The sequence below is a fragment of the Stegostoma tigrinum genome, chromosome 25 (genome assembly GCF_030684315.1).
Source record: "Stegostoma tigrinum isolate sSteTig4 chromosome 25, sSteTig4.hap1, whole genome shotgun sequence".
Classification (NCBI taxonomy): domain Eukaryota; kingdom Metazoa; phylum Chordata; class Chondrichthyes; order Orectolobiformes; family Stegostomatidae; genus Stegostoma; species Stegostoma tigrinum.
In genome coordinates this window covers 1,980,742-2,006,454 of record NC_081378.1, presented here as the reverse complement: position 1 = coordinate 2,006,454, position 25,713 = coordinate 1,980,742, and the positions used below count along the sequence as shown (strand labels likewise).

The following is a 25,713-nucleotide window of genomic DNA, read 5'->3' as shown; positions in this document are numbered from 1 at the left end:
AGCTGGTTGGTGGAAAGTATAGAGGGGATGTCAGAGGCGGGTTCTTTACACAGAGAGTTGTGAGAGCATGGAATGCGTTGCCAGCAGCAGTTGTGGAAGCAAGGTCATTGGGGTCATTTAAGAGACTGCTGGACATGCGTATGGTCACAGAAATTTGAGGGTGCATACATGAGGATCAATGGTCGGCACAACATTGTGGGCTGAAGGCCCTGTTCTGTGCTGTACTGTTCTATGTTCTATGTTCTATGTTCTATTTAAATAATCTGATTTGCAATGTGCCCCAATGGATCAGTCAATTATTCGAAACCAAAGAGGAGAAAGCAGGGAAAAGTGGAAAATAAACACACATGAACAAAAAAAACATATTTAGATAATAAATTGGCTGTTTGTGTTGTCCATACCGGAAAAACAAACATTTTTCTCCGCTTGGTTTCCCCAATATAGAGGAAGCCACACGAGGTACAATGGATGCAGTATACCACATTGGCAGATGTACCTTCCCCTGCTACCGCAGGAAATGCCACACTTGCCCCCACACCTCCTCCCTCACCCCCATCCCAGGCCCCAAGATGACTTTCCATATTAAGCAGAGGTTCACCTGCACATCTGCCAATGTGGTATACTGTATCCATTGTACCCGGTGTGGCATCCTCTACATTGGGGAAACCAAGCGGAGGCTTGGGGACCGCTTTGCAGAACACCTCCGCTCGGTTCGCAATAAACAACTGCACCTCCCAGTCGCAAACCATTTCCACTCTCCCTCCCATTCTTTAGATGACATGTCCATCATGGGCCTCCTGCAGTGCCACAATGATGCCACCCGAAGGTTGCAGGAACAGCAACTCATATTCCGCTTGGGAACCCTGCAGCCCAATGGTATCAATGTGGACTTCACTAGTTTCAAAATCTCCCCTTCCCTCACCCCATCCCAAAACCAGCCCAGTTCGTCCCCTCCCCCCACTGCACCACACAACCAGCCCAGCTCTTCCCCTCCCCCCACTGCATCCCAAAACCAGTCCAACCTGTCTCTGCCTCCCTAACCTGTTCTTCCTCTCACCTATCCCTTCCTCCCACCCCAAGCCGCACCTCCATCTCCTACCTACTATCCTCGTCCCACCTCCTTGACCTGTCTGTCTTCCCTGGACTGGCCTATCCCCTCCCTACCTCCCCACCTATACTCTCCTCTCCACCTATCTTCTTTTCTCTCCATCTTCGGTCCGCCTCCCCCTCTCCCCCTATTTATTCCAGAACCTTCACCCCATGCCCTTCTCTGATGAAGGGCCTAGGCCCGAAACGTTAGCTTTTGTGCTCCTGAGATGCTGCTTGGCCTGCTGTGTTCATCCAGCCTCACATTTTATTATCTGAGATACTGTTGCCATTGGCTGAAATTTTCCATTTTTCTGTTCTTGTTTTCTCAAGTAGCATTCATGGCTCCTAGTCTGCCATGACTTGGAGTGACATTTCTCCTGTAATTGTCTGCTCTCAACCTCATTTCTGAGGAAACTTGGTTTTTGGGTGCACTGCCCAGGGTATTGGGAATGTTCTCCCTTGCTGGGACTGTCTGTCATTTCAAGGCAGTGGTGCTGTATATGAAGTCTGCCTGTGCACAGTTCACACACTGCCAACTAAGAACTGCTCCTCACACTGTGGTGCTCCATTGTTATCACTGATGACATGGCCCAGAAGAAAGGTCAGCATGCTGCACACTTCATGGACAGGGACCTGGAGGACCTCAGGGTGGGGGAGAGGAGGGCAGTCTGTTCCTAGCCAGCCATAATTGGACACAATGAAACAAGACCAAACCAGTGTGGGCTCAAATTGTAGCCCAGCTCAGTGCAGAATCTCAACAGGAGGAAGGCCAATCATCCTCTGCATTCTTCAAGAGCAAGCACCATTCTTTTCTCTGTGCTACCTCACACTCTCATGGCCACCATTCGCTCTAACTCTGACACATCTCTCACCAAGACACTCACTCTATTCTATCCATCATGTCTGCTCAATGACTTTTACCCACTTCATCTTCCCAAACTTCTCACCCTTCCTGCGTTCTGTGCTGCCTAATCACTCACTGGGGACGCCTGACCACCTCATCTGTTCACACATCACCAGGAGCTGCTTTTTCATCCATTTCCACTAATCACAAACGCAATAACAAAAACAACAACAAAAACGGTCCTCATACCATTCTGAGGAAGGGTCACTGAACCCAAAACATTAACTCTGTTTTTTAGATTCACAGATGCTGCCAGACTTTTCCCAGCAACTTCTGTTTTTGCTCCTGATTTACAGCATCTATAGTTCTTCTGTTTCTTTTATTCCATTAAGCTCAATCCCTCTCTTTCTCACTGCAAGAGAAATTTACCTACTCCCTGGATTGGTATCTCCACAGCGCCAGCTCCAGCTCCTGGACTGGTTCACTTCATCTGCAGGGCTGACCAAGAATAAATCTCAAGACATAGAACCTTGAGTTCTAATTTGAACCAAGTGTCTGATTATTCAGGGCCATCAGCCCCCTTGACCGATTGTAGCCATACCCATCACGACTGACTGTAGCTCTCCTTTACCTCACAAAGGACTACACCCCTTTGTTTTTCACTCATGGTCGTTTACTTGAATCACATGCAGTGTGTTTGCCCCTAAAGTGTTGACACACATTGCAGGTCTGATGTTGATGTGGCACAATGCCAAACAGAGACCATGCCCAATGCTTTCCTGTTCAATGCTCCCCTTGTGATGACAAGCTACCTGCCTGCTTCCCACAAGCTGGCAGCCTCCAAGGCAGTGAAGAGTCAATGGATGCCAGGGGGCAAGCTCAGGTGCAGTCTGTATAGATCAATGAGCTGGCTGTGTGTCCTTACATACAAAGTGACCTGTCATAAGCAAAAAAAACCTCTGTGTCTTTGAGCTCAGATTAAAGAGCCGTGCTTATCAGAAAGTGGGCATGGTGATGTGGTGAGGTTGGTGGCTTGCCAATGTCAACCAGTGATGATGAAGGTTTGAGGAGTTGGCATCCATGGACTATGCACAGTTGGATGATGGATGGACAAGCATTTGGTGAGCCTCAACTGCTAGGTCTCCTCTCGAATTTACACACCTGGAGTTCTCATTTGAGTTTGTTGGAAAGAGAGGAGAATTGGGAGTGCTGTTTTAATTCAGCCATTTGGAGATTGCAGCTATAAGGATGTAAGGTAGTTGCTGGTGACTGGTCAAATTCAGAGATCATCATTCAAGTGCTGAGGGGAAATTCTCAATGATTTTTCATTGACAAGATTTCATTTGTTTTTACTTTTTCCATCTATTTACATTTTTCTTACCATTAATCACATCATGCATGGGAGGAGAAAATTCTACCCCTCAACATTTTCTTTTATCACCTCACTCTATCCCTTTCATTCACTCTCTCCTTCCCTTTCACTCACTCTCTCCCTCCCTTTCACTCTCTCTCCCTTCTTTTCACTCTCTCTCCCTCCCTTTCACTCACTCTCTCCCTCCCTTTCACTCACTCTCTCCATCCCTTTCACTCTCTCTCCCTTCCTTTCACTCACTCTCTCCCTCCTTTTCACTCACTCTCTCCCATCATCTCACTCACTCTCTCCCATCGTCTGACTCACTCTCTCCCTCCCTTTCACTCACTCTCTCCCTCCCTTTCACTCACTCTCTCCCTCCCTTTCACTCTCTCCCTACCTTTCACTCACTCTCTCCCTCCTTTTCACTCACTCTCTCCCATCATCTCACTCACTCTCTCTCATCGTCTCACTCACTTTCTCCCTCCCTTTCACTCACTCTCTCCCTCCCTTTCACACTCTCTCCCTTCCTTTCACTCACTCCCTTTCACACTCTCTCCCTTCCTTTCACTCACTCCCTCCCTCCTTTTCACTCACTCTCTCCCATCATCTCACTCACTCTCTCCCTCCTTTTCACTCACTCTCTCCCTCCCTTTCACTCACTCTCTCCCTCCTTTTTACCCTCCTTTTTACTCTCTCCCTCTCTCTCTCTGCCTCTCTCTGTTTCTCTCAAAACAACTCACTTGTTCCATACCACACCAGCTCTACTAGTTGGGTACTACTTTTGCTCAAGTTTTTCAATTTCAAAACTTGTGTTTAGGTAATTCCACTTTCTTTCAGATACTCCAGTGGAAGGATTGCTTCACACAATGATTTTAGTTCAGAAGCTAAATGATGAATTAGGTGTAGAATTAGTTTAGTTAGCTTGGCTCCTGTATTTTTTTCTATTGAAGATGGGGAATCTTGCATCCTAGCATCAATTCCCTGACTGGGTAAAGACACTTGGAGTGCAGATTCTTTTAAACCTGGGACCAGGTTGTATCAAGTTCTCAGGCCAGGAGCCTCATGTGGCTTGTGTTAGGGCATGCCTCATGGCAGCTGGAGGCAAGTTCGAGTTTAGGTGAAGCATGTCTGCTTCAAAGCCAAGAGTATCAGAGTTGAGTTTAATCTGACAGAGGGATTTAATTTCTTTTCACTCTCTGTATTGACATTAAAGCTCATTCTCATCATGTTAAGAACAATGGCAGATTCTAATGGCTGGAAATTCAAAATTGTTTGGACATGAGGAGAATAGCCAGGTGATACTTTTTCTCAAGGTATTTTGATGGCTTAGAAAAGAGCTGTATTATTCTGAATTATAATGTGAAATAAAGCATATGATTAATTCCGTGAATTGAACATTATTGGAAAATATAGGTGTCATGATCCCAGCACATCAAAAGCACTTTAACAGATAATTACATGCTTTTAAAGTCAAGTCACTGTTATAATACAAAAATCAGAAAAGTCAATCTGCATAGAAGAATATTTCATAAGCAATGAGATAGTGACAATCCAGTGCTGTTACCTATGAGATGTATCTTGACTTGGACACTGGGAAGACCTGTTTTCTTTGTTGTGCCATAGACTCTGTCACATTCACTGAGAGGACGCAAAGAACTTAGGCTTAATGTTTCATTGAACCAATGTAAAAAAACCTCAGCATTGTTCTGAAGATTGAATCCCACACCCATAACTTCCTAAATACAAGGCAAGAATGATAACTTGGTTTTTCTGTGTGTTGCTACATTAAGGCACATTTTGTCAGAGCTTTTTATCTTACACTCATCAGGAATATACATAAGAATCAGAGATAATGGGAACTGCAGATGCTGAAGAATCCAAGATAACAAAGTGTGGGGCTGGATGAGCACAGCAGGCCAAGCAGCATCTTAGGACCACAAAAGCCGACGTTTCGGGATGAAGGGCCTAGGCCTGAAACATCAGCTTTTGTGCTCCTAAGATGCTACTTGGCCTGCTGTGTTCATCCAGCCCCACACTTTGTTATCTTATATGCATAAGAATACCAATTTAAAAGGAAAACTAACACTTGATTTGTAAGATAATTGTTGGGCAAGTGGATCAGTTTGTTAGAGATGTTCCCACAGAGGATGCATTAGATAATGATGATTAGCAGTTAACTAACAGGCTTTGTTTAAATTTTAAACCAGGCAAACTGACTCTGATTGTTCAAGGTGTTGCTCTGAAAAACGAACAAAGTAATCTCTTAAAGAAGAGATAGTAGGAACTGCAGGTGCTGGAAAGTCTGAGATAACAAGGTGTAGAGTTGGATGAACACAGCAGGCCAAGCAGCATCAGAGGAGCAGAAAAGCTGACGTTTTGGGCCTAGACCCATCTTCATTTTCTGAAGAAGGTCTCGGCCTGAAATGTCAGCTTTCCTGCTCCTCTGATGCTGCTTGGTCTGTTGTGTTCATCCAGCTCTACACCTTGTTATCTCAATCATTTAAAAAGTTCCCTCTGGTGAATCAAAATCACAAGTTAACTTCCAATAGTGATTTTTCAAAGTGCGATATTAACTTTCCAGAATGGGTCCAAATTTATTGGCGGTGTCCCATTTTCTTCACAAACTCTCAAACTTGATGGGCGCCCAAAACCCAGAAAGACTGGATAAAAATAGTATGCATGAGTGTGTCCAAATTTGGATCTCTTTAAAACAGGTGACTCTGACCTCAGCAGCTTAATGTACACCAGGTATTCCCAACACCAAAACAAGCCAGAGGAAAATAGCACAGGGTGAAGGAGTAAAATCAGATTTCCTCCAAAAACAGAAAAGTAGCCTGGGATTTTGTGCCTTATGCACGAAATATTGGAGCAGATAACTTCAGCAGTGATGGTTGAATTCTCTGTTCCGGCAGTGAGGAAGCTCTCAGCTCAAGCAGGAGTGATGTATTGAGCTGTCTGGCAGCTTCCTCTTATACCAAGAGCCCAATGACTATAGCTCTATCTCAGTTAAGATTGGTGCCCAGTCTGAAGCTGGATACTGTGACTGGAGGGCCAGGTTAAACAGGGGGAAAGTGGGGGTGGGGCGTAGGCCTATTTGGCTGATGGATGCAGGAGATGGTAGTTTGTAGCAATCAGACCCTGCAATCATGCCCCTACCCCAATTGCCACCACACTGGGGCAAATATAGCTCCTCCTCTCAATGCAACAAAAGGTAAAATAAACAAAGAACCATGGGAGTTAGAAGTGAGAAACAAAATCAGAAATTGCCAGGAAAGCTCAGCAAGACTGGCGGCATCTGTGGAGAGAAATCAGAGTTAATATTTTCAGTCCAGTGACCCTTCATGAGAACTGATTGTAGCTGGGTAAATGTTGGTAGATATGATGAAGATGTGGTGAAGGCAGGGGGAGCAGTAAACAGTAGGTGGAAGTGGCACCCAAAAACAGAGAGAGAGAAACAGTTGGGCAGATAAATGGGTGAAAATCAGCTTGTCAGAATCAATAGCTGCTAATGGAGACTGCTAATGGCTGACAAAGGGTTGTTTGGGGTTGCAGCTCATGTGATGACAAGCCTGGTATGTACCGTATAGAATAAGGGCATGGAAGAAGGTGGCAAGGTCCTAAAATTATTGAATCCCAAAAGATGCAGGACCCTGAAGCAGAAAATGAGGTGTTGTTCTTCCAGTTTGCATAGAGCTTTGGAGCACTGCACCAAGCTCAAGACAGAGATGTTGGCCAATAAAAAGGTGGCCATGTTGGGAAGGCAGTCATTTTTATTGCTTGCTATAGATGCTGGCAATTGGGCCAATGGCAGTTTGAGGGCCTTATCTGGTCATTAGTTGACCATTTAGGACCTTAATAAAGGCAGGTCAAGTTCCAAATCCAATTACCCTCTCATATGGAAAATAATTGCTGAGGTGGTGGGAGCAGGGACAATATCTGTCCATGGTCAACCTGCCCATTTATTTGCTCTTCCTGTTCTATCCTCGACAATTCTGGCAAGACAAATCTCATGCTCAAAATATGGCCATTCATGTACTGAATTGTAATTCTGCCCCCAGACAAAGAATTAGTCATTTTCCACATAAATGTCTGCTTCTTCTCACTGCCAGCCTGGCCTGTAAGCTTCAGATATTTATTTCTGTTCATGGTTTGTATCTGAACTGACCGGTTGCCACTCCATTGACATTGCTGCCTGTGCACTGCCCTCAGGTGAATTCTGCTGCTCAGATCCATCATGCTTCATTCATCTGGAGTGAGTGAAGCTCATTTTGGTTTCAGTCCTCATTGTTCATCTGGAAACATGCCGTAATTTATCCCAAGCCACCACTGCATTTCAGTTGACCTTGTCGAGTTCAAAACATTTGTTGATATTGACAAACTATACGCATTTGTATCACTCCCTTTTGTTCTTGTCTCCTGATGCACGAGTCCCTGTGACTGGACTGTAATATGTCTGCAGCATTTGATCTTTCTCTGTATTGACCCAGCTCAGTTGCTTTTGTTTAGTTATTGATAAAATTGAACATCTTTGGACGAGTCCTAAAAATTAAACAAAATCAATTTTGTGCAAAATCTTTGATTGTCTGAGAGATCTGTTAAGGAGTTGTATGTTTGAATGCAATTTCTTTGCAAACTCTAGTTGTATAAATAGATTTTAAAACCTGGAGAAATTTCTTTGGATGATAGCTTTCATATGCAAAAGTTTAATTCTCAGAAAATAATATTTCAGTAAATGGAGGGGTAGTTGTCTGAGTGATGATGCATGTAAATGTCTGCTGAGTAAACTGTTTTACACCATATGAATATTACTGTGAAATGGTAAGTCTCATGTGAACTGATAAACTTCACCACAAATGTATCAGTTTGGCAAATCTACATTTTGTGATTAAGCAGATTTCCAAGGGTGTTATGCCATTACCTATTAACAAGCTGCTTCCAAAGAATGCCTCCTTCAGTCTTTTCACAGAAACAGATATTCAGAAATAATTTGGGATGTTTCCTGCTGCTTGAGGCTATGGGCAAAGTGACCAAGAATGTGCAAGTGAGTAGCAAGTGTGAAATTAAACCTTTGAAAGCCACCAAACAGAAACTTTGTAAGTTTCAAGTAAAGTTACAAAGCTCTGGTTTAGGTCTCAGATCTGCCATTTGTGTATGTTTCCCTGAGGCAGCTCTTACTGTTCAGCGTCCACACCCTCGTGAGGGAATCGAATGCAGCTTCTATTCATGCCAAAGTGGTTTGCAATAGATGACCTTTCTTTATTAGTGGTCTTGAAAGAATAATTTACTGTATTGAAATTTAAAAAAAAACAGATAATGCTCTTTTATTCCGTGGAATTCTATAAATTCTGCGCATCAAATAAATCTTTGGTTTCTCTCTAGTTTTACCTCCATTGCCCACACAAAGGTCTTTTATCACCAGAACATTAGAACTTTAACTATAATGATTACTGTTCAGCTTGGTCCTCAGACGTTCCAAATACCTGGCAGTTTTTGAAATCATTCCAGTAAATCCCATTCGATACTGGATTCAGGTTTGGGCCAGTCTATCCATGCTAGTGTCGAGCAATGGCAAGGTTAGCTTTTATTCTGGGATAAAGGGAACTGCAGATGCTGGAGAATCCAAGATAATAAAGTGTGAAGCTGGATGAACACAGCAGGCCAAGCAGCATCTCAGGAGCACAAAAGCTGACGTTTCAGGCCTAGGCCCATCACCAGAGAGGGGGATGGGGTGAGGGTTCTGGAATAAATAGGGAGAGAGGGGATGGCGGACCGAAGATGGAGAGAAAACAAGATAGGTGGAGAGGAGAGTATAGGTGGGTAGGTAGGGAGGGGATAGGTTAGTCCAGGGAAGACGGACAGGTCAAGGAGGTGGGATGAGGTTGGTAGGTAGGAAATGGAGGTGTGGCTTGGGGTGGGAGGAAGGGATGGGTGAGAGGAACAACAGGTTAGGGAGGCAGAGACAGGCTAGACTGGTTTTGGGATGCAGTGGGTGGAGGGGAAGAGCTGGGCTGGTTGTGTGGTGCAGTGGGGGGAAGGGACGAACTGGGTTGGTTTTGGGATGCGGTGGGGGAAGGGGAGATTTTGAAGCTGGTGAAGTCCACATTGATACCATTGTGCTGCAGGGTTCCCAAGCGGAATATGAGTTGCTGTTCCTGCAACCTTCGGGTGGCATCATTGTGGCACTGCAGGAGGCCCATGATGGACATGTCATCTAAAGAATGGGAGGGGGAGTGGAAATGGTTTGCGACTGGGAGGTGCAGTTGTTTATTGCGAACCGAGCGGAGGTGTTCTGCAAAGCGGTCCCCTCCCCCCACTGCATCCCAAAACCAGCCCAGCCTGTCTCTGCCTCCCTAACCTGTTCTTCCTCTCACCCATCCCTTCCTCCCACCCCAAGCCGCACCTCCATCTCCTACCTACTAACCTCATCCCACCTCCTTGACCTGTCCGTCTTCCCTGGACTGACCTATCCCCTCCCTACCTCCCCACCTATACTATCCTCTTCACTTATCTTCTTTTCTCTCCATGTTCGGTCCTCCTCCCCCTCCCTCCAGAACCCTCAGCCCATCCCCGTCTCTGATGAAGGGCCTAGGGCTGAAACGTCAGCTTTTGTGCTCCTGAGATGCTGCTGGGCCTGCTGTGTTCATCCAGCTCCACGCTTTATTATCTTAGCTTTTATTCTGGGTCAGGATAATATCAGGGGAAAGTAAGCATGCACTGTTTAGAAATTAGAGGTCGCTCATTTAAAAGAGAGATAAGGCAACAGCATTTCTTTCAAACTGAGTCTTTGGAGCTCTCCTCCTGGTAAGGTGGTGGAACCTGAGACTTTGAGTATTTTTAAGGAGGATTTGGGTACATTGTTGTTAAGAAGGCGGGTGAAAATTTATCAGGGGTAGTCGGGAACAAAGACTCAAGGTTACAATTAGGTCAGCCATGCCCTTATTAAATGGGAGAGCAGACTTGAGGGGCTGAGTGGCCTACTTCAGTTCCTAACTATATATGTTGAACAGCTACAGTGAAGGCATTTGGCAGTTAAAGGAATATCATCTCTGGGACTTGAAAATGTTATTCTTGGTCCCCCAGAAGTGAAAAATGCTAGAAAAACCTGACTCTTATAACAGAATGTGGAAGGGTAAGATGATTAAATATTTTGTGAGATATTTTTGATCTGAGTAGATTACTCATCTGTACATTTTGAAAACTTTGCCTTGAATTTTTTTGGCGAGGTCCATTCTCCCGGTTTATTGTTTTCCTCAATGAAGCATTTCTCTCCATTAGGCTGGAATTAGATGGATATATATCTTTTCTAATCCATGTGTTCAAGAATGAAATTACACAGCCCTGGAGCATGTCAGACTGGAACCTGTGTCTCCTGGCTTAGAGGTATGGATGCTACCACTGCACTTTAAAAACACTAAGAATTGAATGTTTTACTTCGTCATAACCAGAGATGCTTTGAGGCACCACTTTTTCAACCACCATCCTAGCTATTTTCTTTTATCCTACAACACTAAGCCAGCTGTGCATCTGAATCACTTAACAATTTACACACACAGCCTGCCAAGGCTGGCCCAAAAACTGCATTCATCATTTGACCTGTGGCCTCACTAATGCCCTGCAGATATTTTCTAATCAATTTTTTCAGAGATGTTATAACATACCTCTGGATCATGTAGGACTTGAAACTGGACCTCCTGGCTCAGAGGTAGTGATGATGCCAGGAGATCCACCCCCAGCATTGGAGGTTCATTTTACTGTGAAGTTAAATACAGTAGTGTTGGGAGTCATTTGCTGCAGTGGAGCAGGTGGAACTTCTTCAGGAGCTGACGTTAATCATATTGCCCCCGAGAGCTGTCCCAGTTGAGATTGACCAGCTCAGCAGAACCATGTGTTTTTCTCCCTTGTACAACAGAGCTCGTTAGTACGCAAACTCATGAGCTTGTTTAGTGTGTTCTCAGCTGATAGCAGGAAACTCACTGCCGGCTGGGCTAGATGCCTTTTAGTTTCCTCTGGAAAGCTGGTTGAAGGATGCATGACCAGGACTATAGCAAACAATTTTGGAATTGCCCTGAACCCTGAGTGCCAGGCAGTCAAACCCACTAGCAACTTGTGAAGTGAGTGAGCGACATTAACTCATTACTATCTTAGGAATCAAATTATTTTTACTTCAAAACATCTTTATTTTCTGCATAACTGTATTCCTTTTGCATAAACTGGTCATGGAAATTGTCCTCTGGGATTTGAAAAATGATGTATTGCTGACAAATACAAAAACAAGATCTGTGTGAAATATAAAAAAAAGTACTTGTATCCTGGATGTCATTTTTGTTCTGGGTAAATTATGCAATTTTAGATTAGTTTCCAGTGACAAATCTTCCATTGAAATAGAACAATTGATAAATGTAAGTGGATTCCTTCCACACAAAAGTATTTGGGGACAAAACTGATGACAATCACTTGGTAACCGTGCAATACGATATATGTGAAAACACCAGCCTTTCCTCTTCTGAGTCAATGGACTTTGCTCAATAAGTGTGTACTTGCATAGCTGTTTTGCTTTTGTGGCCAGGCTTGTGTAAGTGCTGCTGCAAATTTATGAACTTATCAGCCAGCAAATGAGAGCCATCATAACTGGCTGCATGTAAGCAGTTATTTGTAAGATAAGCTCAAGAGGCAGGAATATAATGCCGCAAGGCTGGTAATGGAAAGATAAGACACTGTAACTAGAGGAGGAGCTGACTGTTTCTGCTTTCAGATCTAAGCTATACAGAGCATTGCTTTCGGGAATTTATTGAGAGTCTAAAACCACAGTGTTCAGTATGAAAAATGGAACATTGTCTGCACTGCCTCCAGTATTATTTAAAATATTGACGCAATATTCGTAGGAATAAGAACAGCAAAGGTGATATTTAGTTGAGGGTTTTAATATAGTGAACGAAGGATGCTGGAGATAATGGTGAAATTGTTCATTGAAATTAGTTATTCAATGAGAAAGAAGTTACATCTGATCGTGGTTAGTAGAGCATTGTGTCATTTATCAATTGAAATAGCTGCAGCAGAAGGGAAAATTGAATAAACATTAAAATAAAGATGATGCAAGTATTTGTACTGCTTTAGCAGAGAGTGACCACAGAATAACAGACAAAATTACTTCTTGTCATACTGTTGAAATCCGTAATCCGATAACTGATCGCTTTTCTTTCCATTGCAAGCGTGCAAGAAGGATAGTGAAGAAAGTGGTACGCTTGCCTTTATTAGTCAGTGCATTGAGCATAGGAGTTGGGAGGTTATATTGCAGCCATACAGGACAATGGTTAGGTCACTTTTGGAAGACTGCGTGCAACTCTGGTCCCACTGCTATAGGAAGGATGTTGTGAAATGGGCTCAGAAAAGATTTATAAGGATGGTGCCAGGGTTGGAGGGTTTGAGCTACAGGGAGAGGATGAAAAGGATGGGGCTATTTTCCCTGGAAAGTCAGAGGTGGAGGGGTGACCTTACAGACGTTTATAAAATTACATCTTTGAGAAACAGGTAGATGAGAGTAAACCAGTTGATGTGGTGTATATGGATTTCAGCAAGGCATTCGATAAGGTTCCCCACAATAGGCTATTGTACAAAATGCGGAGGAATGGAATTGTGGGAGATATAGCAGTTTGGATCAGAAATTGGCTTGCTGAAAGAAGACAGAGGGTGGTAGTTGATGGGAAATGTTCATCCTGGAGACCAGTTACTAGTGGTGCACCGCAAGGGTCGGTGTTGGGTCCACTGCTGTTTGTCATTTTTATAAATGACCTGGATGAGGGCGTAGAAGGATGGGTTAGTAAATTTGCAGACGACACTAAGGTCGGTGGAGTTGTGGATAGTGACGAAGGATGCTGTAGGTTGCAGAGAGACATAGATAGGCGGCAGAGCTGGGCTGAGAGGTGGCAAATGGAGTTTAATGCAGACAAGTGTGAAGTGATGCACTTTGGTAGGAGTAACCGGAAGGCAAAGTACAGGGCTAATGGTAAGATTCTTAGCAGTGTAGATGAGCAGAGAGATCTCGGTGTCCATGTACACAGATCCTTGAAAGTTGCCACCCAGGTTGACAGGGCTGTTAAGAAGGCATACAGTGTTTTAGCTTTTATTAATAGAGGGATCGAGTTCCAGAACCAAGAGGTTATGGTGAAGCTGTACAAAACTCTGGTGGGGTCGCACTTGGAGTATTGTGTACAGTTCTGGTCACCGCATTATAAGAAGGATGTGGAAGCTTTGGAAAGGGTGCAGAGGAGATTTACTAGGATGTTGCCTGGTATGGAGGGAAGGTCTTACGAGGAAAGGCTGAGGACTTGAGGCTGTTTTCATTAGAGAGAAGAAGGTTGAGAGGTGACTTAATTGAAACATATAAAATAATCAGGGGGTTAGATAGGGTGGATAGGGAGAGCCTTTTTCCTAGGATGGTGACGGCGAGCACGAGGGGGCATAGCTTTAAATTGAGGGGTGAAAGATATCGGACAGATGTCAGAAGTAGTTTCTTTACTCAGAGAGTAGTAAGGGAATGGAACGCTTTGCCTGCAACGGTAGTAGATTCGCCAACTTTAGGTACATTTAAGTCGTCATTGGACAAGCATATGGACGTACATGGAATAGTGTAGGTTAGATGGGTTCAGATCGATATGACAGGTCGGCACAACATCGAGGGCCGAAGGACCTGTACTGTGCTGTAATGTTCTATGTTCTATGTTTAAAATCATGAAGCGCATGGATGTAATAAATAGACAAGGTCTTTTCCCTGGGGGGAGGGAGGTGTTGTGTGGAGGAGTCCAAAACTAGAGAGCACAGGTTTAAGGTGAGAGGAGAAAGATTTAACAGGGACCTAAAGGGCAACATTTTATGCACAGAGTGATGCATGTATGGAATGAGCTGCCAGAGGAAGTGATGGAGTCTGGTATAATTACAACATTTAAAAAGCATCTGGATAGGTACCTGAATTGGAAAGTATTAGAGGGATATGGGCCAAACGTTGGCAAATGGGACTAGATTTATTTAAGATATTGGGTGTGCATGGACCAATTGGAGCGAAGGATCTGTTTCCGTGCTGTACATGTCTACGGTCCTATGACTAACAAGGGATCTTCTGATGTAGCAGTAGTGCCCCAGGTTCAAGTCTCACCTTGATTCTGAGGTGTGAAATAGCATCACTGAAAATACTGACAGTACTAAGAATTAATAATCCAATTAAGATATTAGTGCAGTTGGCTGCTGTTCACTGAATTGATATCTTTCATCAATATTTTCACATGAGATCAGGAATAAAAATCATTAATATTTTAATTTATAACTTATTGCACAGCTTTGATTAGAGTCATTTTACCTTGTGCAAATATTTTATAATGTTATTGTATCAGACATTAGCTTTGTCTGAATGTGTCTGCAGAGAGGTGCTATATTTATGCCCAGGTAGAAGAATCTACTTAATAATGTCATGCACAGCAACAAGACTGTAGCTTGAATAATATGATTGACTATTTCAGAATGAATACTTATTGACCATACGATATCAATATGTTATCATAGCCATTACCATTTAGCTGAATTGATTTGTTAATTATCTCCTGTTCAGATCTTTTCTTTGTTTTGATCACTTTGCATATGGAAGGAGTTCAGACAAGATTTATTCAACTGATTTCTGGGAGAAAGGGATTGTCAAGTCAGGAATGCTTGAGAAAATTAGGCCTATAGTTAGTGGAATTCAAAAGAATAAGATGTGATGTTATTGGAAGATATAATATTCTGAGTGACTTGACCAAGCAGATACTGAGAGGAGGCTCCTGTCGTTGGGAATCTATTGTTAAAGGGCACAGTTCAAAAAAGAAGTCTCCCATTTCAGACTAAGATGAGGAATGATTTCTTCTATCAAGGTAGGGGGAGTGGGGGATGGTTTTGTTGGTGTTTGAAACTCTCTTTTCCCCCATTGATCAATGGAGTCTGGGTCATTCAATATTCAAGGATGAGTTGGAAAGATCATCAATGTTTTTTACTTTAGATTGGCAAGGGAATAGGGGGTAATGGGGAATAACTAGGAAAGTGGAATAAGGCCACATTAGATCAACCACAATGTTACAGAATATGGGAAAAGCTTTAACACGGCAAATGGGGCTCTCCTACTCCAATTTTCTATGTTTTATTTCCATCATATTTTCAGCATAATTTCTATGTGTTCCTCTTCTGTGTTATATCCCCAAATACAACAAAAATATAAAATAATAACAGTAAAATATTCATGAAGTTCATGGTGCTTAGTTATATTGTACAGAAATTTGAAAAAGTCATGATCCAAGCTGACGATATTACTGGACAGAATGAAATATGACTTTTTATTTTAGTCAACATTGTGGCCTTTCACTGAAACACAGTCAAATAAGACTACAGAGCTTAGTTGATAAAAGAATATGCTTCATTAACAAAAGATGAAAAGTAAACCAAAGCTATTTAAATCTAGAATGTCGTTTGAAAGGTTTTAAAATAGAGTGAAACAAAATTTCATTCTGTTCTGACGCTATCGATTATGGATACAATTACATGATTGTCCTGTGAAATTACACATTGATATCAAGTCTTTAAATTTGACTTAATTGATTCAGCCCAGGTCTTTTTCCTGAATTGTGCCGTCTTCTTACATGAATATTTACAAAATTGAGGGCTTATCTTTTCTCAGCTTTTAATAACATATACATTTTAACCAAACAGTCCTGGTTTGGAAGCTATACAAGTTAATCGTTGCACTGAGGTAACTGTTCTTTCTCTTAAGCTCGAATATGTTCCTGACCCTTGTCAGTTCTCCTTTGAAGAGTCCTAAAAGCTTTTAATCTTGAGGAATTCTAAACTAAAATCATTTTTTGATTATTCTGAACTAATAGCCATCAAATGGCCATCAATGTTTAACACACCTAATGTAAATCACTGTAGAAATAAAACATAATTTTCCATTAACTCTCCAGTGGTTTTACTGCTCTCTGACACGTACTGGATTAAGCTAATATTTCAGAACGATATGATCTAGCTACTATTATGGTAATGCTTTGCAAAAGTAACCACCACCCCACGTACCACAATTTTAAAATGCAAACTTTAAAGGTGATATTTATGTATGAAATCTTTCATAACTCTGAAATGAGCATTAACATTGTTAGTTTAAATTTTTCTAATTTTGTAATAAGACCTAACTGAGAAGTGCTGATAATAAGCAATCTTGATCTCCTTTGCAATCAGTGAAAGAACCACTGAAACTATGCCCTGATAAGGATATATTTTAAAGAGCTGGGGGTGGGGAGGGGGGGATGCGGTTACTGAGCTCTGGACGGCTGGTTTGTGATGCAGTGTGACACCAGTAGCATGGGTTCAATCCCTGCATTGGCCGAGGCTACCATGAACAACTCCCCTTCTCAACCTGATTGAATGAATGAATGAATGATTTATTGTTACATATATCTGAGGATATATGGTGAAAAGTGCTCTGTCACCACAATCTAGTGCCATTTTGAGGTACAAAACAATAAAAAGAAAGCACTTAAATAAAGTTCACCTTCATCGGCCAGGTCCCACACCTGGCTGTAGGACCTCAGTCTGGTCCCCGCTCTGGGTCTGCCGCAGCCAGCAGTCCCCACTCCATGATTGCGGCAGCTGACATTGCATCGCCATTCGAGGAATCTGCACTTTGGGCCTGTGAGCCAGGAGTCACTACTGATACAGCTCCAACCTCCCAATGACGTCAGGAAAATGAAGAAAAGAAAGATAAAAAAAGATGAGAAGTAAAGAAAGAAAATGAATGTGGTTTGCATGCGACCATCTTCACCTGGGACTAACCTGACCCCTTAACTGAGGCATGGTGATTATCACCTGTGCTCTCTCTCTAATGAGGAAGCAGCTCCAAACCTGGTTGGACTGTGGCGACTTCACCTTTTTAATTTAGAGGTCAACAGTGAGCCAGTGAACAGTTCATTAATTTGAACTTTTTCACAGTAACGTTTTGTGTGGTAATCAATAGATTGATTGCGATATAATTTGAAATGAACATGTATCTGCTGATCCTTATTGTATTTCAATTCATCATGCTCAATGACAGCCTAAAACACAAACATATTACCAATTATTTAACATTTTAGTGTGATTATTTGTAAGAAAATCCTGGGGAGTTGCAAGGTCTGTCTTTGTTATCACTGCGATGCCTTTAAGACACATCTGTTCAGTTTTAATGAACTGATTTATCCTGTCTGGTTGTAAAAAGCTTCCGATTCCTGGGGAACAAACCAGGAGGCTTGTGAAGATCAATGGAGTGGTTAAGTGGCACAATCCCACAGAGATGCCCAGTGCATTTAGAGGATACCAGATTGTGCTAATGAAGAGGTTGTTGGGAATCTGAAAGCGGCACACCATATCTTTGAAATTAGACTTGCAGGAAAACCGATGCAACAGAAATGCCAAGCATCATAGTTTTGAGTTACTGTCAGTGTTAAATTGTGCTGCTCAAGGTTCATAAGTAAAGTTTGTTTTTTGTATTGATAGTTAAGGAATTTCAATTTCAATTTTTGACGAAACTGGGATGAATGCCATTCAGTAGTTTACCAATTTTGCCATCTTGTTTGCTGTCACTGTCACTGAGGAAATGTCCAGAAGACTTTTAAAAAGAAGCAAAGAGCACATCAGCAAGTTCTGAAAATAAGTGTAGAGCAACCGCAGTCTTACAGCACGGGTCAGAATCAAAGTGTACAAAGCGACCTCATCAGGCTTTTGGTGGCATCATTTACGCCTCCTGCAACACTTTCACCACTACTGTCCCTTCGAGTGCCCTCAAAATCACAAGCTGGCAGGACGGAGGCATGTCGCTGAGGTGCTGGAAACAGCTGGCATCACCAACATCAAGGCCAGACTCCTGCAGAGACAGCTGTGATGGGTGGGTCGCACTACCCAAATGAATAGCCATCATCTGTCCAAGAACGTGTTGTACAGAGAGTTAACGACTAGTAAATGGAATTAGGGGCCCAATGCAAACATTTCAAGGTCTTCCTGAATACATCACTCTCTGTATAACATGTGGACTATCACCAGTAGGAAATACAGCCCCGTGATCACAATGCCTGGACATGTTAGATCAGGACAGCTATATACACTTTTAATACTGGGCACAGAGTCAGCACAATTGAGGAAAAGAGGCGATGGAGTAATCTAGTGGACCAGGGCAGTGATTACACCTTCCCCTTCACCTGTTTATGGGAGAGCCTGACCATCGTGGATAGGCCTGGCGAGCCAGCAGTGAGTCTGCAACCAACTTTCCTAAAGCCTTCATCTGCAAAGAAATTTCAAAAGACACAGATGACTTCAACAATTTATCAAAATGTGTCTGTAAAATAGAAATGTGCAGCTCTTTCTCTGGCCTCTTGTCCATTATCCCTGACTCTTTACGAGGAAAGGCTGAGGGACTTGAGGCTGTTTTCATTAGAGAGAAGAAGTTTGAGAGGTGACTTAATTGAAACATATAAAATAATCAGAGGGTTAGATAGGGTGGATAGGGAGAGCCTTTTTCCTAGGATGGTGATGGCGAGCACGAGGGGGCATAGCTTTAAATTGAGGGGTGAAAGATATCGGACAGATGTCAGAGGTAGTTTCTTTACTCAGAGTAGTAAGGGAATGGAACGCTTTGCCTGCAACGGTAGTAGATTCGCCAACTTTAGGTACATTTAAGTCATCATTGGATAAGCATATGGACGTACATGGAATAGTGTCGGTTAGATGGGCTTGAGATCGGTATGACAGGTCGGCACAACATCGAGGGCCGAAGGGCCTGTACTGTGCTGTAATGTTCTATGTTCTATGTTGACCTCCCCCACACCTAACTCGCTAATGTGGCTGTGCTATCAGCTGTCTAGGCCTTAGCTCGGGATTCTCTTTCAGTTCCTACCTTAAAGTTGCTGATTAAACTTACCTCCTTTGTCCGAGTGTTTGGCTATTTATCCTAATGGCTCCATTGTGATCAATGTTTGTCTAATGCTACTCATCTGAAGTACTTTGGGAGTTTTACTAGGATTAAGGTGTATATATATTCATATATATATATTTATATATATGAAGGTAATTGTGCTGAAGTTAGAGGGATGAAAGTGGGGACTCATTTTCAAACAACCCCTTGAGTGAAAAGGTAGCTTATGTAGTTTGCGATAGTGGTGTCCTGTCCCACCAAGTCACAGTCTGTAGAGTCAGTGCGTGTGTGTGTGTGTGTGTATGTGTGTGTGTGTATGTGTGTGTGTGTGTACGTGTGTGTGTGTACGTATGTGTGTGTGTGTATGTGTGTGTGTGTGTGTGTGTGTGTGTTTATGTGGGTGTGGGTATGTGTGTGTGTGTGTACGTGTGTGTGTGTACGTATGTGTGTGTGTGTATGTGTGTGTGTGTGTGTGTTTATGTGGGTGTGGGTATGTGTGTGTGTGTGTGTGTGTGTGTGTATGTCTGTGTATCAGTGTGTCTGTGTGTGTGTGTGTGTCTGTGTGTGTGTGTGTCTGTGTGTGTGTCTGTGTGTGTGTAATGAGGCGGGTTCTTTACACAGAGAGTTGTGAGAGCATGGAATGCGTTACCAGCAGCAGTTGTAGAAGCAAGGTCATTGGGGACATTTAAGAGACTGCTGGACACGCATATGGTCACAGAAATTTGAGGGTGCATACATGAGGATCAAAGGTCTGCACAACATTGTGGGCTGAAGGGCCTGTTTTGTGCTGTACTGTTCTATGTTCTATGTTCTATGTACATGTGTGTATTGTGTGCGTGTGTGCGGGTGTGCTTTTGTTTGTGTGCACGCGCGTGTGTGTGTGTGTGTGTGTGTGTGTGTGTGTGTGCGTGTGTGTGTGTGCGTGTGTGTGTGTCTGTGTGTGTGTGCCTGTGGCCCTGGGTCAGTTGGTCTTGGATTCAGATGGTTGTACTATAGTGCTTCAGGGGAAAGTTTAAAGCTGGATTGTCTGTGTTATAAAGTTGTGTCGAGTAATTGTGAATTGGAGGGCAGGAAGTTAAAATTTATTTTTTTTTAGAAATGATAAAGGAGAACAGTGCATGGCCCCTTTAAGAGATAAAGTGTTTTTCTAAACCAAGAGATTTATGTAGAGAACAGTTCTGCAAGCAGCTGCAGATGCAGACAGTTCTAAAAATTGAAGCACGTATTAATTGGCTGTGTGGTTGAAAACTTTAGGTTTGTTTTAACGTTTTGGAAACTAGCCTGAATCAGCTATCATTTTAAACCAAGCACTTAGAATTGAAAGCCAATTGAATTTAAATCTGATGGTGTTGACTACTGGGGCCAATCCTAGTGTAAGAATTGGATGGATCAATGAGGGTATAAAAAGAGTCAGTTGGAAAATCCGCAGAGAGCCAATTGCCATCTGAAAGGGTGAGAGCAAACCTGCCATTTAAGGGATAAATACCAAGTTCTCACACAAAATCACTGAGCTTTCTGAAAAAAAGCACCAGAAAAGATATGACAACACTTCTAGCTGAGAGTCCTCACAGATGAAATTAGAGAGAAAACATCCCTGACAGCAGGATCGGCAGAAGAAAGGCTGAAGAAATAATGAAGAAGGTAGACCATTCCAGAAGACACATTCTGTATGAACTTTGAGAGACTAATTTTAATTTATTGTTATCTTATTACTCAGATCTTTGTAAGTGGGATCTGTATTAATTGGAACAACATATCAGTAGAATTCAGCTCAGTTAGAGAATAGTTAGTAGTTGGGGGGAATTGTTTGGCTTGTCAGTAGCTGATAATTTTTTCACTGTTAGGGTTAATTAAATAAATTATTACTTGTTACTTATAAAGTGAATATCAGGAATTCCTTTCATTTAACTCTTTTAACAGATTATGAGGTGCAAGGTGAGCTTCTCAAAGTGTTTCAGTTTTAATTATTAGAAGGGAACCTATATTCCTGCTGTAACAGATTGGGGTTGGTATTTCAGTTTAATTATCAGAGGGTGTTGACCTTTAATCTTCCCCGTTGTTACATCTCCAGTGGGTGCTGCATTACCAGAGATGTCATCACTGCTGTCTTACCTTGATGTTGCTGATTTGACAGCAGTGACGAGGAATTGTAGGGAGTTCTCCTGGTTACCTCATCAATCGTTCCCTATTAACTAACACTAGCGCTTAAGGCACTGATCAATTATTCATTCACCTAATAGCCTATGGCCAGCACCTCAATATTAGAAATAAGTTTATTGTCACATGAGCTCATAAGACCGCAGTGAAATATTTACAAAGATGCCACTTACACTGCCTCCTTAGATACAAAGGTACCCAGATACAGGATCTTAGGTATAAATTAGAAAAATAAAGAAACAAAACATTCAGCATTACAGCACAGTCCTTCATGCAGAGTGCAATGAGCTTACCACCAGTCCGCTGCAAGATACAACTCTCTGTCTTGTAGTGATTATAACATGATCAGCCCAGTGGACCTCATAGAATATGGTTTCCCTGATTGGGGTTGTTAACCTGGTCCAAACAGGGAGTCCTGGCTGACAGATATAAACAGGAGTGTCAGAGGTTTTGCTCACTCTGAGAGTAGCTCTGGGGAGCTGGATCAGTGTTAAGAACTCTTTATGTGTAAATTTAGGCGAACTAGGTGACAGGATACAGATTTCTGCAAAGTTATTTCATCTCAGCTGCTGCAAAAAGCTTGAGTTCTTCATCTGCTGCTAGACTCATTCTGTTGGTGTTCCTTCACCTGGATTGGAGGAGATAGCCAGTGAGAAAAATCTGTTTTGCTAAATTTACCTTTGCCAGGGTGTGTTTATGGGGTGCTGCTATATTGGAACAGTTAATGAGTAGTAACTAAAATAAATACATTATTTTGTTAAATATTTCAATAGAGATAACTCTTTTGTTTGTATTTTATCTGTAGTGTAAGAATAGGTGTGTATTGCTCAAAGCCTAACAGAGTGACTGATTGAATCACATCTGGAAAGCAACGCCTTACACTTGCCTTTCAGTAAGATAAAAGTTACAGTCTAGCCTATCTGCTTGTTATGTATTCAGGGAGTTTGGTCTGTTCCATAGCACTACCCTCCAGGTGAAAATGCTTTTCCTCAAAGCCCTTCAAAGCCTCCTACCTTTCACTTTACAATTGTGCCCCCTTGTTATTGACCCTTCGACTATGGGAGTAGCTCACCATGTCTAATAGTAGTTTCACACAGCTGTGTGGGATATTAGAGAGAGCTCTTTACCATCAAAGAGATTCCTTTCTGAACTCTAATCTCCAACTATTTTTTTTAAACATTCAGGATGATCTTTATTTTGTAAAGACCACAGATTAATAGTATTCTCAAAATTCCTCTTCTTGATCTTTCTGAGCTGCAAGCATGTTGTTCTACGCATGCTGTCACCTCTCGGCATCTTTATTGCATTGTATTCAAACCTCATTGAAATCAACAACACAAACTTGATCTGTTCTCAGAACATCAAAACTCCAGATCCGCTTTCCTTCCTTCTATAACCTCCAGGTTTGTTGTTTCCTATAATTAGTCATAGATCATACGGCACGGAAACAGGCCCTTCTGTCCAACCAGTCCATACCGAACATAATCCCAAACTAAACTAGTCCCAAGATAATAAAATGTGAGGCTGGATGAACACAGCAGGCCCAGCAGCATCTCAGGAGCACAAAAGCTGACATTTCGGGCCTAGACCCTTCATCAGAGGTCCAAAATGTCAGCTTTTGTGCTCCTGAGATGATGCTGGGCCTGCTGTGTTCATCCAGCCTCATATTTTATTATCTTGGATTCTCCAGCATCTGCAGTTCCCATTATCACTAAACTAGCCCCACTTGCCTGCTCCTGGCCCATATCCTTCCAAGCTTTTCCTATGCACGTACTTATCCAAAGGTCTTTTACACGTTGTAATTGTGTCCGCATCCACTTCTTCAGGGAGTTCAATCGACAAGCGAACCATCTTCAGTGTAAAAAGATTTGCTTCTCATATCTTTTTAAATCTCTCTCCTCTCACATTAAAAATGTGCACCTAGTCTTGAAATCCCCCATCCTAGTTAAAAGATACCTTCCATTAACTCTATCTATACCCCTCATTATTTTATAAACTTCGATAAGGTCGCCTCTCAATCCCCTACACTCCAGTGAGAAAAGTCCCAGCCTGTCTTAATAACGCAAACGTTCCATTCCTGGCAGTGTCCTGGTAAATCTCTTTTGGACCTTCTCCAGCTCGATAATATCCTTTCTAAAATTGGGCGACCAGAGCTGGACACAGTATTCTGGATAAAGACTCACCAATGTCCTGTACAACCTCAAGATAATGTCCCAACTCTTATATTCAAAGAACAGAGCAATAAAGACAAGCATGCTAAATGGCTTTTCAACAACCCTATCTATATGTGATGCAAACTTTAAAGAATTATGTACCTGCATCCCTAGGTCCCCCTGTACTACTACACTATCCAAGGCCATTCATTTAAAGTAGAAGCCCTACCCTTGTTTGTTATATCAAAATGCAATACCTCATATTTACCCAGATTGAACTCCATGTGCCATTTTTCAACCCACTGGCCCATTTTATCCAGATCCCTCTGTAATCTTAGGAAAAATCCTTCTTTACTGTCTGCTATGCCACCAATTTTGGTGTAGTCTGCAAACTGACTGACCACACCTTCTATATTCTCATCCAAATTATTTATATAACTGACTAACTAGCCTTTACTTATCTTTACTATTCTTGTACTTTGTGGTTGTCTGTACTATTGACAGTGCCCATTATGATTCCCTCTTAGCAAAATAAAATCATGACTAACTTTTCTAAAGCCTGCCATTTCCAATTTTAACCCTCTGAACTATTACTGCAGCTGGTTCAATAGCTCATCTTGCTCCCACACTAATGTTCCCAGTGTGGGCCTCTGGTATTCCAATGAAGCTCAACAAAAGCTGCAGAGCCTCATTATCCAGGTAGGCACTTTACAGCCTTTAGGATGAAGCATTGAGTTCCACAACTTAAAAGCATGACCCTTGTCCTTCATTAGCCTCACATCCACCCCCGCCCTGCCACCCTCCTAGCCTATTAACTTTACTCTTAGCAAAGTGGATGCATTTTTCTCCTCGTTATGCCTAGCATTTGCATTCATATTACATCCTCCCTCTGTCTTTTGCTTTCTCACTGTTTATTCCATTTTACCCACTTTCTTTCTGCCAACAGCATCAAACCATCAATTTCCAGCCTCTTCCAGTTCTGGAGAAGTCACACGAGGCTCGAAATGATAACTCTACTCTCTCTCCACTGATGTTGCCAACCTGTTAATTTTTTCTAGCAATTGCTGTTTTCTTACCTCAGCCGGGACCAATCAATGCAGCAAAATACAGAGATTGAATTTTGAATTTTGAATTTTCTGTGCCGTGTACTTTCGCGCTAGATGTCACGCAGATAATTACTGAGCTATTGGGATTCCTGATTGAATATATTTTTTAAGTCAATTATTTTGTATTTATTTGTTTTGACATTTCCTTCAAAAAACAATGTGTTTAAAAAGACTTGACATCATTGATTCTAGGGCTTGATGCCTACTTTGTCCTGTCTGGGGGTTTTGTTGTGTTTATTTTTATGCACTTTGTAAATTTTCATGTCCTTGTTACAGAAATTCTGTTGGCACAACAATCTTAATCGTTGGTGATGGAGCCAATGACAGAAGCAATGCGGAAATCCCTCCGAAATCAAGCCCTGAAACCACTTCAAACCTGTCAGTTGCTATGGAGCTTCATTCTTCTATTAATTATTCCACTTGCGGAAACATGGAAACAGAACCTTCCAAGACTCAAGCTTTTTCATAAAGGTAACAATTGGAAAGAGGCTATTGACATGTAGGTCTTGGATAGCAAAGAACTTTTGAGACGGTATTGTCTGCATGTTTTAGTTTGTTTTGGATACTGAATGCAAGAGCTGCCTGCTGGTATTCACTCAGTATTAAAGGTGATGTGTTTATTGGCCAACTTTAGCACAGGATGTTTCTGAAAGTTCAGATGGCCTGAGGGTTATTTATAGTTGTGTTTTCAAAGAGATGTCAATGGAAAGGTCCTCACTGACGTGTTTGTCAGACAACCATTCAGTGCATTGCTGGATTACATTTAATTGCCATTACACCATGTAATGAAACAATGAACTTTAGTTCTCTCTGTATTGTAGCATTTATACCGCAGCAAAATATCAACCAGCAGCAGCACCACTTTGGCACCAGTGCTAATATGACTTGAGTGGCAGAGAGCCAACCCGAGTCTTTGATTCTTATTGCTGCTGGCTAACACCATTATTTTTGTGTCTGAGTTACACATGGGTAAATCAGCATCCTGTAAATGAAAAGCACATTGACAGAACACCTCTGCAGTGCAAACCATTCCCCAACTTATTGTCTTTATTTTACTC

The 25,713-nt window shown here is 42.2% G+C and overlaps 1 protein-coding gene across 8 annotated transcripts in view; it reads left to right on the top strand.

Annotated features, from left to right (window-relative positions):
- sema3d (sema domain, immunoglobulin domain (Ig), short basic domain, secreted, (semaphorin) 3D) overlaps positions 1-25,713 on the top strand; it is a 357,672-nt gene that overhangs the window by 62,924 nt on the left and 269,035 nt on the right. For 6 of the 8 annotated variants that reach the window (XM_059654813.1, XM_059654812.1, XM_059654816.1 and 3 more), the window contains one exon: positions 24,932-25,126. In XM_059654813.1, the coding sequence (XP_059510796.1) occupies positions 24,967-25,126 (160 nt within the window). In that variant the 5' untranslated portion in view covers positions 24,932-24,966. Of the gene's footprint in view, positions 1-10,581; positions 10,668-11,298; positions 11,399-24,931; positions 25,127-25,713 lie in introns of those variants that run through there. The other 2 variants (XM_059654814.1, XM_059654810.1) reach the window with 2 other exon arrangements.